At 54.1% G+C, this 12,632-nt stretch overlaps 4 protein-coding genes across 4 annotated transcripts; all 4 read left to right on the top strand.

The window, feature by feature from the left end:
• The first annotated feature begins 2,583 nt into the window (after positions 1 to 2,583).
• DL89DRAFT_157350 (uncharacterized protein) lies at positions 2,584 to 5,368 on the top strand. Its single transcript, XM_040883622.1, has one exon. It carries the CDS (start codon positions 2,693 to 2,695, stop codon positions 5,195 to 5,197), a length of 2,505 nt encoding a protein of 834 aa, XP_040739365.1. The 5' UTR covers positions 2,584 to 2,692; the 3' UTR covers positions 5,198 to 5,368.
• DL89DRAFT_157359 (uncharacterized protein) lies at positions 5,369 to 7,038 on the top strand. Its single transcript, XM_040883624.1, has one exon. It carries the CDS (start codon positions 5,539 to 5,541, stop codon positions 6,694 to 6,696), a length of 1,158 nt encoding a protein of 385 aa, XP_040739364.1. The 5' UTR covers positions 5,369 to 5,538; the 3' UTR covers positions 6,697 to 7,038.
• Positions 7,039 to 7,425: 387 nt separating this feature from the next.
• On the top strand, positions 7,426 to 8,653 carry DL89DRAFT_157353 (uncharacterized protein). The gene has a single exon (XM_040883623.1). The coding sequence runs from the start codon at positions 7,530 to 7,532 to the stop codon at positions 8,484 to 8,486; it is 957 nt and encodes a 318-aa protein (XP_040739363.1). The 5' UTR covers positions 7,426 to 7,529; the 3' UTR covers positions 8,487 to 8,653.
• Positions 8,654 to 12,363: 3,710 nt separating this feature from the next.
• Positions 12,364 to 12,624, top strand: DL89DRAFT_228866 (uncharacterized protein; the record flags this gene model as incomplete). Its single annotated transcript, XM_040884882.1, has 1 exon — positions 12,364 to 12,624. A coding segment is annotated over one exon (261 nt), but the record flags the coding sequence as incomplete, so codon positions are not given.
• Between the last annotated feature and the right edge of the window lie 8 nt (positions 12,625 to 12,632).

The following is a 12,632-nucleotide window of genomic DNA, read 5'->3' as shown; positions in this document are numbered from 1 at the left end:
TCGCGCCGCTTGCGATGGTGCTTCTTCTCGCCGTCAGCCGTCTCCGGCTGGATGTCATGCTGGTCCAGCGGCAGTGGAATTCCGGGCGGCACTTGGTCGCTGGAAAACGAGCCGAGGCTCTGCCCAAGGCTACTGCCTGCAGGCGCATGATGCCTTGCATCGCTGCCACGTGACTGATGCTGGGTATCTTGGGTTGGTGGTGGGCCGTTGCTCGTCCGCCGAGGTTTAGGCGGAGGTCCATCGCCGGGTGCCGACAACGGTGGAGCGCCCTGCTGAGAAGGAGGGCCTTGCTGAGAGGGAGTGCTGTTCTGGGAGGGAGGCCCCTGCTGTGGTGGCGGGTATCCGTCATTGCCACCCGGCGGTGGGTACGGCGCGCTCTGACCCTGCCAATACGGGGGCGGCTGCCCCTGCCATTGCTGATTCTGAGGTGGTGGCGGTGGATACTGGCCACCTGGATACGCAGACATCCCCTGAGGACCAGGGTATCCGCCATAGTAGCCCTGGCCGTATCCAGGCTGCTGCTGCGGTGCCGGCGGCATAAAGAATCCTCCTGGACCAAAATCGCCCGGTGGAGGCGGGTACACTGGCTGGGGATAACCCTGGTTTGGTGGGTAGCCCTGGTTCGGGTGTGGTTGCGCTGGATATCCCTGATTGCTATACTGTGGCGGCTTCGTGTTGGACGAAGGGACCGGCGGTGGCTGTTGCTTGTCGCGGTCGATACTGCGAGAACCGCCCGTGACGCCCAGCTTCTCAAACTTTGACCTGAGATTGTCAAATGTGGACATTGTGAGACAAATGCGATAGAGTTGACTTTGGAGACAAAAATGCGTATTTTGCGGCTCATTCTTGGCTAGTTCCCTGAGTACCCCGTACTGAGTCTTGGTGCCACCCTCGACGTCATTGACATGGTGTGATTACCGTATCAAATTATCACACTAATGGCAGCCCTGTAAGTGCGCGTAACCAGCAGCTATTCTTAGAACAGGTGTGTTTGTGCTAGTTGGCTTCCAGGCCAGACCGCCGTAGCAGTATGAACACACCCTTTCAATAGCTTGCGCGCTGCCGATGAGCGCAAATCTCAGTACTGCGGCGGAGCTGTTGCCCTGGCAGTGCTGCCAATAATAAGCAGCAATGGTTTGAAATGCAGCATCAAGTTCCTGGCACATGTGCGGCTGCCAATGGCTTGGCCGGCTGTTAGCACAAGTCATTGTAGCATTTACTTGTATAACAAGACCTGCCATGAAATCTCAGGCGATATGCCACGGCAAAGCCCGGTGTTTGGCGTGCGGATCAAGTCGATCGCGTACTAAGTGACACCACCGCGTTGCTTACAGTCCCCATTGGCAACAATATCATCCCAGTGCCTGGACATAATTCTAAAATGCACATAAAACTGCTTTTACAATCCTAGAAACTGGATCTAGCAGCCCACCAACCTCGGCAATATCACTAGTCCACTGCTATAAAAGGCATGGTTCATTCTTAGTCTCCAAACAGAATCCCTCACCAACAGCACCAACAGCCAGCTACCCGTGATACAGCCTCTATCCTCTATCCTCTATCCTCTATCCTCTATCCTCTATCCTTCCCGCGTTTACTATCCAACTCATCTATCCGCCAGCAATGAAATTCCTTGCTCCAGCCCTTCTCCTCGCTATTGTTGCTAATGCTGCACCTGCTGCTCAGTCGGTGACTACTACATATTCTGAGACCGCCAGCACCGCCAAGTACCGCCAGATCGAGCGGACCACTGAAAGCTGCCTCAAGAGCCTGTTTGGATAGACTAGTCCTGAATGACAAGTGCGCCGCTCGTTATCCTGTCTTAATTTCATTCTTTTTTAATTTCGCTACTCCTCTAATATACTCTATAGCACATCACACCACATATCCTCTCAATAGAGATATTGGCACTCGGTCTGCCTTGCTGCCAAAGGAGCTTTTCAGAATGTGTCAACAAACTTTCCCATGGGTTATACGCATTTAGAGCTGCTCTTATGTGTTGGGACTCGCCATCCGAAATACCCGACATCCATATAAATTACATCTTATACTCTCCGGTCTATCTCCATCCGGGCATGGAGAGCACCATCTGCAATGATTTTCTGTTTTTTCAGGACATTTAGACAAGCCAGTGTTGTAGATTTGCGGTATTTCTCCGATATTGCTAACTCACACGATGTAATAATTGTTCGAATGGTTTAATCCACCAGCCTGGGTATTTGCTTGCACGCGTATCTGGGGTATTCATGTTTCTGTGGAGATTCTCAGACAGCAAGACTGAGAACACAGCCTGCCTCCTGTTTTCATAATGCCTATTTCTCCAGGTCAATATCCTCCGTACTTTAGGTAAAACAATGTAGGTATGGATGTGGTTCTTCTATTGCGTGGAGTACAGACATATCAAGCTTATCATGAGGTCCGTCAAACACACTGAATTTGAGACAGTTCTGATATATATCAACTGGTCTGACTCAAATCCCGTGAATAAGGCTTGCGCATACTTGCCCACTCTACACTAGTCTACCTAATCTCATAGTCGCCTGCATTCTCTTGCACCACTGACCATATCATTCTCTATTTTACTATTTATGAGCGTTTCTTTATCAACTCGATCTTTATACGCCTCTAATTGATACCTGCTACAACTTGGTATAATACTGTCCCTTTCCATACCTCGCATACATACCCTTTAATGAAAGTTGGATCTTTGGTTACCCTGGTGGCTATGCTGGCGTCTGGGTACGCTGACCTGCCGCCCAACTGGCCCAATGATATAGATCGGGTGCCTGTCTCTTGGGCACGAAATGGCTGGTCCACACAGGATCACACAGGCGCCCGTCCAATCCAGGCACATTATCCACAGGTTGCCCGGGGCAAGGTATTGGCCGTTTCTGAGGCTGAATACGAAGGGCAGGCACCACAGGGAGGTGTTGGCAGCGCGCTTGGCCAGAAATACAATGCACCTGACGGCATTTCAGACGACATCATGTCCATTAACACATCCGAGTACATCGAGTATACCGAGACAACAACAGAGACCGAAGACGATTCGCTCCTGGAGACGTATACCACGACTGAGTATGTTATCATTTCATCCTGTTGTGGATCCTGTTGTGGGTCCTATTGTTCGTGCGGCACGGCACCGAGCGCAGCGTACAATGCCGACGCTGTTTGCGCATCATCGACAGCTGTGCCGGCATGTACAACATCGTGGTGTGCTATGTCCACGTCATATGTGGTATCTCAGGCACCACCTCCTCCTATTGTCACTCACACTTCGTACTGCGCAACAAACGAGCCGTTCCTTCCGTATATCACCATCACGACATCAGTGTACCCTGCTACTGTTTCCCACACAAGTGAAGCAGCTGCTTACTCAACTAGCGCCCCGTATGCTAACACGGTGACAAAAACAGTGACCTCATCTGTTACTGGCGCCGGCTACTCTTCGTACTCGTCGAGCAAAGGGACGAGCTATTCCACCAGCCAAACAAGCGACCACCCATATGAACATGGTACTGGCTCGCACTCGACGAGCTCTTCCGGAAATGGGCCATATCCCGCTGGGCCCTATGGTCCCGGTTCTGGTCCCGGTCTCAGTCCTAGTCCCAGTCCCAGTCCTGGTCCTGGGCCTGTTCCTACTCCTGGTCCTGGACCTGTTCCTGTTCCTGGTCCTGGTCCTGGGTCTGTTCCGGTTCCTGTTCCGGTTCCTGTTCCGGTTTCTGGTCCATACAGTTCTGGCCCCGGTATTGGTCCCTATCCAGTTCCTCCCTACGGCCCTGACTCTGTTCCTTATCCAGCTGCTCCCTACAGCCCTAGTGGTGGGCCATACCCAACGGTACCATACCATGGTCCGTACGATAATGCGCCATACGGCCCATATAATCCCCTGTACGGAGGATCAAACAGCAGCCCGTACGGACCTCCCTACGGACCTCCCTATGGCGCACCGCCATATAGTCCTCCCTACGGCGCACCACCATACAGCCCTCCATATGGAGAGCCTTATAGCACGCCGTATGGGCCGCCGTATGGTATAGGGCCAGATGCTGGTGACAGCGGTGGATATCCAGCCGGTGGTGCTGGTGGATATCCAGTCGGTGATGCTGGTGGATACCCGGCAGGTGGTACTGGTGGATATCCGGCAGGTGGTACTGGTGGTGGATCTGAGAGGGGTAGTTCCAACCCGCCTCCATATGGCAGTGGACCCAGTGACGGAACCGGCAACGTGCCACGTATATCGACTTCTCCTTTTAGCAGTGGCAGCGCACAAAGCAGCTCTACAGCCGCGTCATCTGAAAACAGCTCTGATGAGTCTGGTATTTCAAGCGCACCTTACCCGACCAGGTCGATCTACACCACCCGCTCCATGGGCACCAGCGGTGTCTATTCTAACCACCCTTCGTCTAATGGTGACACTGGAGGTGATACCACGTACAACTTCATCACCAGCTACATTATCAACGAGACCACCGCCCCACCGCTAATCGTGTCGGTTGATGATCCTGAACCAGCCTATTCCAGCAAGGACACGTACTCGGGCACACCCGCTCCTACACGCACATCCTCGCACGCCTCTAAACCTGCGTCCATATCTACACCCTATTCCACGCCTGCTACCCCCGCATCGACCCCATATGCTGTGCCCGGTGCCTCTCCTGAGGCTGGTCCAACTGCGACACTCGCAGACAATGACCACGACAATGACTACGACAATGACTACGACAATGACTACGACAATGACGATGACGAGGGGCTCCATGAGCGGGTCACGCAAAAGAAGGTGATCAAGAAGATAGTGCGGAAAGCAGCTCTCGCCACCACCACACGCAAGCCTGCCATGAAGGTAGAGGATCAGAAGGCTGCAATTATGTCCCGGTTCCAGTCGATCGAGCTCGCCAAGGCCAAAGCGCTGGGCAAGGCCAAAGCGCAGAGTAAGTCCAAAGCGTACCCAGCTTCCAAGGCGCCTGCCAGAGCCATTCTGCAAGAAAAGCCGAAGCCGCTGAGCAACAAGTTCCAGCGGAGTCGCCCGGTGCGGGTGGGCAAGGCGAATTACGTGAAGGTTGGTGACCCTGAGGCCATTGAGAGGGCGGACAAGATAGAACTCGTCGATACCAAGCTAAAGCCAGACTTTGTGATGGACATTGGGTACAAACTCAAGCGCCCAAGCAGTAGTACTCGGGATGTTGACGCTTGAACGTGAAGGGGCACTGTCTTGCACTTGTCGTTGTGACCACTTGTTCATTTTCATTTTTCAGACATTCACGTTCAATTACTTTCTCAAATCGACAGCACATATATCTCCTTGGCGACTTCGCCTTGGCTGGTTTGCAAAATAAACGCAGCTTTTTGTTAGCTTCGGAAACTACAAATGACAATGAATAGTTCCAGGCTACCCAAAATTTTTCCGTGCAATCCGGATGCTGCTGCGACCGGTGAAATACCACGGCCCGGGCCAACAATAATACTGCTTTATCATGTCCGTTACTCACCATCCAGTTCGCATCCTCTACCGGTACCAGAAACATAGCTTGAAAAATGAGCACGCTAGTTCCTCCTTCATTTGACAACAAAGCCACCACCCCTTCTCCCAGCGTAACTAGCACGCTGCACATTCTACAAGGCACACTGGATAAGAAGCGCGGCATCAGCAAGCCCGAAGACGACCTGTGGCCCGAGGGATACGTCTGGGATATAGAGGATCCCGTTGAGCGGCGGTTCTGTGTTCAGTGGCTGACGCACTCGATTGAATGGGCCACAAAGCGCAGCATCCTGGTCGGCGACTCGGACGACTGGACATGGATAATGGACACAGCAGCCATGCAGCTCGCGGAGCTCTGTGGGAAGGGCGCATCAGGGAAGGTGAAGCGCAGTGTGAAAGTGTGGGGACCGAATGCAGAGGAGCTACCCGGGGTCATTATCAACGAGCCGAGCTTCGTCGAAGCAGACGTGGGGTGCCAGACGTGGGGCTCTGCTACACTGATGGCGCGGAGAATCTCCCGGCACGACATCCCCGTCAGGCAGTTCTCAAGCTGCCTGGAGCTAGGCAGTGGTACGGGACTGGCGGGCATGGTGCTTGCCCGTGAGCTGCAGCATGTGGGCGGGGTGGTGGTCATGACTGACTACCTGGCGTCGCTGTTGGATGTGCTGACAGCGAGCAGCAGAGACAACAGCGTTGACGACGGCACGGCACAGATCCGGCACCTTGACTGGTTTGAAGTGGCTCAGCGGATGCAGAATGCCGAGGCAGGCGTGGCGGCTCCTAAAGCGAACTATAGTGATGTGACAGCACAGCGCGAAGCCACTGCGGGAGCACGCCAGCTCGATGTGGCAGGCATGCAGCACGGATTCAGTCTGGTGGTTGCCGCCGATGTGCTGTACGAGCTGGAGCACGCGAAGGTAATACCAATTCTTGCCGACTATTTTTTGGCAACATCTGGCAAAGTGACGCCCCGGTTTGTCGTCACCACGCCGCTGCGTGCGACACACAAAAAGGAGGTTAGCGCGTTCGAGGCCGAGATGGCCAAGATCGGGAGCCTGAGGCTGGTAGCGAGGGACGATACGACGCTGGCTGACGATTTGTCTGGCTGGGTGGAAAGGGTTGGTGCGGCCGAGACAGAGGCGATTACGCAGACGCTGACCGCCGATGCGAACGATACATGGAGGTACCGCACGTATATTTTTGAGCGCTGTTAGTAGCAAATAAACACCTTTGACTCTGGGTATTCATCCGCAGGCGAACAATGCCGCAGCAAGTATTTCTGTGGCAGACTAGAGCGTTTGTTGTCGGTGAGGCGGTCCTGAACCCCCGGCCAGGCTGGACAGGGGGATCAACAGAGCCGGTCTTTTTCCGGTATGCGGTGGCTGCGAAGCTTCTGCGAGCATGTTTATTTATGCTCTCCTTCTCCCAGCCCTCCCTCTTTTCTCTCACTCCAAACCCCTCTTCGCTATTTCCCCCATTTCCCGCCTCCTTTTCTGCAATTACGCAAGGTTGGCTCTTTTGCTAATTGGTCGGCTCAAATTCACAGCGGGCATGGCAGTAGTTACGCGCAGCCAAACTAGTCGGGTTGGCAAGCTTGTGGACGGAATCGTCCAGCGGCAAAACACTGAGCATGCGCCGGAGCCAACGCCTACTGTCTTTACTCGCAGGCGTGCGATCATCGCCAAACGCAAAATCAAAGATGGTAAGACACGGGGATATCGCAGGGCTGGGGGAGAGATGTGGCAAATGCCCATCCCCTCTCCCTCGATTATCGCAATAGAGTTCTCCATTGCTCTCTCGATGCAGATGCTGCCAGTCGTGGGAAGGGAGGGATGTTGATTCTGTGTTGTGGGGATGGGGATGGGCTGGGTCTCCTGGATCTCAAGGTGACGGAGACCGCTTTAATCGGCTGGGACCTGATGCTTTGCCTGAAATCAGCTATGCAGATACTGTGAAACTGGCTTCTTTGGCAGAGAAAAAACTTTTTTTTGGGTGTGCGTCTCTTCATTCGCCACTGCAGCTTTCTCACAACGATTACGATCCGCCCATGCATGCCGTGCTTATCACGCGGTGCGCTCAGCTGGCCGAGGGAGCGCCATGCAAAGTAGCTTTACTGCTCTCCTTCTCGCTTGTTTGCTGCTCTTCAGTTGTATTTCTGCGCATTCGCCGTCCCCCACTTTTGTGCTTTATCCAAACATTCTGCCATCCCCTCAGTTTAATCGCTATCCCCACGCGCGCTCGCTGCATTGTGCGGGCCTCAGCAACCTTGTTTACTGGTGGGTGGAACGGCCAAACAGAAAAAGTTCAGAAAAGTACCACAGCTGCACCAAGCTGCTCGAGTGCGAACCGGGTCTTCTTTTTCAGTCCATTTCCATTTTCCTTTCTACACAACACTCGCAAAATTCGCGCAGTTCCTGCCCCTCTCGTTCAAATGCGCCTACTGAGCTCACTCAAGCAGCAAATGGCGGGCTCATCCTCACAAGGGCACTCGAAGCAGCAGAGTGAGAGGCGGCGAAACTTCCCGTCCATCAGGGTGGTGACTAACAGCCCGCCAAAGGCCACCAAAGTGCAGACTATCCGGCATGATGATGACTACCTGGAGACACGCGTGGCCATGGGGCCAGTCGGTACTGCACTGGAAGAGTCGCTCGAAGCACACAGGGAGGCGGGGGTATATGCGCGGACAATAACCAGCCCAAAATATGAGGCCACCGCCCCCTCCCCGCTGTCGCCGCGGCCGTCGACACGCAAATGCGCAGTGAATCGGCGGCGAGCAGGCACAATTGGGTCAATCGACAGCGGGTCATATCTGCCATCGCCAACGAGCACTGCTGCAAACTCCATATCCAGCGCAGTTGGGCTGCTCAATACTGCCGACATGCCAGATACTGTCTACCAACAATTGCACTCACATCCACTCACTCCCATCTCGCCAAATCCCCAGCATCTGCAATCGTTTCCCCTCGCCCAACTACCACCCGCCTGCGTCGTGCTGGCACGCTGACAGGCATGCATGGCGCTGCCGGATGTATCCCTGACCGCCTGCGGTCGTTTTCTCATGACACAACAGCCCCTCCTCCCTCAACACCCCTACCGGGCTCGCCACAGTCAACAATATCCCACTCAGCTGCCTGCTCTGTAGTTTCTGTATCTCCCACTGTTACCCGTAGCCCACCGATCAAGAGCGAAGCCCGGCCACCGAGTTCGAAGCGCACGCACAGCCAGGACTCAGATAACAACGCGCTGCGCGGCGCACCGCCTCGTGACGACTGGGACATTGTAGTGGATCGGATCCGCGAATACCGCGCAGCGCATGAGGCGCCCGTGGATACAGTCGGATGCGAGGCGCTGACCGAGGAGGAGAAGGACCCGAAGCTGCGGCGGTTCCGGTCACTGGTATCGCTGATGCTGTCGGCGCAGACAAAAGACGAGATCACTGCAGAAGCCGTGCGCAACCTCAGCCAGCGGCTGCCGGCGGACTGTCGCCCAAGTCTCTGAGCAGCGCGCCGATCGATCTAGTGCATGAGTGCGTGCGGCGCGTTGGATTCTGGCAGCGCAAATCCAACTATATCAAAGAGGCAGCACGCACGTGCCTGGAACAGTACAACGGCGACATTCCGCGCACTGTACCACAGCTGCTGTCGCTGCCGGGCGTCGGCCCGAAGATGGCGTACCTGACGATGCACGCAGCATGGCACGACAACCAGGGTATCGGCGTCGATACGCACGTCGAGCGCATTCTCGCACCGGCTCGGCTGGGTCAGCGCAGCCGCCAAGACTCCCGAGGCCACACGCCATGCACTCGAGTCGTGGCTCCCCAAGTCGCTGTGGCGCGAGATCAACCCGATGCTGGTTGGGTTTGGCCAGACAGTGTGCCGTGCTGTGGGCCCAAAGTGCGGCGAATGCCCAGTGGCCAACTTTTGCCCCAGCGCAACGATCAAGAAGGCCACAAAAGCTCCAGTGCGCAGATCCCGCAATCCCGCAATCGTCGAGTTCCCAGCAGAGGCAGGGGACGACGAGGCGTGCAATTACAGCGTGCATTCGGTAGACAGTCATCTGGAGAGCGTGGATGTGGAGGACCTGGCCAGCATCCTGAGTGGTGCCGAGCATGCCGTGAGGTCGCGCAAGCTCAGTGCCAGCACACGCACGCGCCAGCCCCTGCCCCCACCCAAGACAGCGTTCCCGCAGATGCCCAACTCACCCGCCTACCAGATTCCCCCACCCCAACCCCTTCCACTGCCCACTGCTGTTACGGACGACGACGAAAAGCCTCTGCGCAGCCTGCGTCGCCGCCGTCCGCCGCCTGTGCATGGGCTGCCTGCATTGCCCGACACGGATGAAGCCCCACTTGTGGTGAAACGTGAGCAGGTTAATTCATGGGACGCTGAATCTGAATCGGAGCCAGAGACCGAGCCGAGGGAATCGCCTGGGTCAAGGACGACTACTCCACCAGCGTCCCAGTATTTCATGCGGTCGCGGTCAAATGCCGCCAGCGAGGAGGTGCGCCCTGAGGCCAAGACCGATGCTGTTGTGATTGCTCGGCCAAGGCCCGCAATGCAAAGCTGTACTCGAGGAGGCTGAGCAAATCCGACATGCAGTGGGCACTTGGTGAGGATTGGGACCCAGACAATGACTCGTCGCTGTCGGATCTAAGTGATCTCGATTTCGAGCCTGACGTCGAAGCCCCTGTGTCTGGGTGATATCCCTCCTATATTGTGAGCCACGTGCATTATTCTTACCAATCCCCTCCCCTTTGTGTAAAACTTTTTTGTAGTTTTTTTTGGAGAATAGAAACCTTGTCTTGTGTACATTTGCTCTAGAGCTGTACATAATTACACACCACATACGCTGGTGTGAGCCTAATTTGGGCGTGGGCATGTCTGATAGAACCGCTAGCAACAGTTGCGATAGCCCTAAACCGTGTCACCAAGACCAAGACTATGTGGTGGCCCAGGACTCTGACTGCCATCACTTTTTTCTGGGATTGGCGAGCGCCGAGCGACGCCTGCAACATCTGGCAGGCCAAATAGGTATAAAAGACCAGTAGGCTGCCCGTTCCTTTCGTTGTTTGGTATTCATCATCTTCAGCATCCAGAAATTCGCATGGCACATTCAGCTCACAACTTTCTTGGACCGCTCCAATGATAAGAGACATCCACTTTTCTTCCACCACCATCATCGTTGGTGCTGCTGCCGCTCTAGCCGTCGATGTCTACACAACCAGTGCGCCCTATGAGACCTACTGGCCTACTCCTGAGTACTTGTCTGCCCCATACTCCAAGGTTTACGGCGAAAAAGTCTAAGCATTTCTAGGGCACCTATCATACCAAGGGTCATGATAGCAAAAAGTGCGACTGGTCGAAGCACGAAAACCAAGTACATCACCAAGTGGGACGGCGGCAGGCGCCTCACCGACTACGACCATGTCAGCTATGCTTCTGTGAGTACCGACGGAGCCAACGATGCCTACACTGATTCTAGCGGCACCTACATTGCTTCTAGCGGGAACAGCAGCGTCTGCAATGCGTGCCATGCTTGCTGAACCCCTCCCTTTAACGGACTACCCCCTCCGGTGTTCCTCCTATTTTGTAAAACAAGCCGACTCTTGTCAACCACCTTTTTTATGGTATCTAATTTTGATGAACAAACTATTTTCATGACCACCAGCTCGTAGCAAATATGTCTGTGCATGTTGCTTGCACCCCTCACAATCAGATCAATTAAAGAAATGGACCATTGGCGAAACAGCATACTTGGTCCAAATATGCAAAATGAGAGGTAATTTATTCAAACAGATCCTTTTTGAACCAAAGCTGTTGCACACAATACTACATATGTTTATTTTCAAGAGGTGTTTGGCAGAAGACAAGAGCAAGGTATCTACACTGGCACTTTCGCTGCAAGGGTATTTCAGGGACCATGCCAGACCGGAGATACGAGCATTCAAATACAGTCAATGAGGCGTTATGACTCGGGCAGGCTTCAAAAAAAAGATCTGCCAGTATGTGCGGCGGCCTGTACATCCGGACATGCGTGCACTATATCGAAATGGACCGTTCTATTTACAGTAGCGGTCATATCCTAACGGACCGGGGTATTTTGCTGGCCAAGGTTCCGTAATCATTGTCCTGGTTCAAGCCCATTGTCAATATGATCGCACCAACAATGGCTAGTCGACGGTCTTTTGCGTCCAGTTCCATTTTCAGTAAAATTTGAACCCGGTCTCTTTATACTACCAAGCAAGGAACAGGTTTCTCTTTGCCAGGTGTCTATGGCCAGCTTCATGCAGCTACATAGGCGGCACCTGTGTAGACTGGTTAGTTTGATGGTTTCTATATAAAGTCCAGGTAAGCTGCCTACCTATCTGCCCACCTCACCATTCCACACCACATCCCACCAAACAACCAATCTCTCAGCCACTCTACCCCTTCCCTCATAGCCCCCTCTTCAATTACTAGCCATCTTCAGCGAGCACCCACTTCTTGCGACCTACAATGCGTCTTGTTGCTACGATCTCTCTTCTCTCTGCAATTGCTGCTGCGTCAAACTACCAAGCCAACCCGGCTCCCTCCCCTGCATACTCGAACCAACCCGCATACCCCGTTTATTCTGGCGGCCATGTGATTCCGACATACGTCCACGATGGTGGCTACCATACTGGTAATGGTGGTGACCATCATGATAGTGACAAGTATAAATCCAAGGGTGGCAACGGTGATTACCATGCTAGCAACGACAATGACAAGTATAAGACCAGCGGCGTAATGGCGGCTATCATGCTGATCACGATGGCAACAAGTATAAGGCCGACCACGATGATAAGTACAAGGCTGTCCATGATAGTGACAAGTACAAGACCAACGGTGGTAACCGTGACTATCATGCATGCCGATAACGACAGTGACAAGTACAAGGCCGACCACGATGGCGGCAAGTACAAGGCTGATCACGATGGCGGCAAGTACAAGGCTGATCACGATGGCGACAAGTACAAGGCCGACCACGATGGCGACAAGTACAAGGCCAACGGTGGTAACCGTGACTATCATGCCGATAACGACAGTGACAAGTACAAGGCTGACCACGATGGCGGCAAGTACAAGGCTGATCACGATGGCGACAAGTACAAGGCCGACCACGATGGCGACAA

This window comes from Linderina pennispora (assembly GCF_002104995.1).
Source record: "Linderina pennispora strain ATCC 12442 chromosome Unknown DL89scaffold_65, whole genome shotgun sequence".
NCBI lineage: Eukaryota > Fungi > Kickxellomycota > Kickxellomycetes > Kickxellales > Kickxellaceae > Linderina > Linderina pennispora.
Note: the sequence above shows the minus strand (reverse complement) of the source record. Positions and strands in the feature narration are given on the sequence as shown.

Bases quoted from the DNA above. Each gene is read 5' to 3' on its own strand.
- DL89DRAFT_157350 (XM_040883622.1), top strand. From the start codon at position 2,693: ATGAAAGTTGGATCTTTGGTTACCCTGGTGGCTATGCTGGCGTCTGGG.
- DL89DRAFT_157359 (XM_040883624.1), top strand. From the start codon at position 5,539: ATGAGCACGCTAGTTCCTCCTTCATTTGACAACAAAGCCACCACCCCT.
- DL89DRAFT_157353 (XM_040883623.1), top strand. From the start codon at position 7,530: ATGCATGCCGTGCTTATCACGCGGTGCGCTCAGCTGGCCGAGGGAGCG.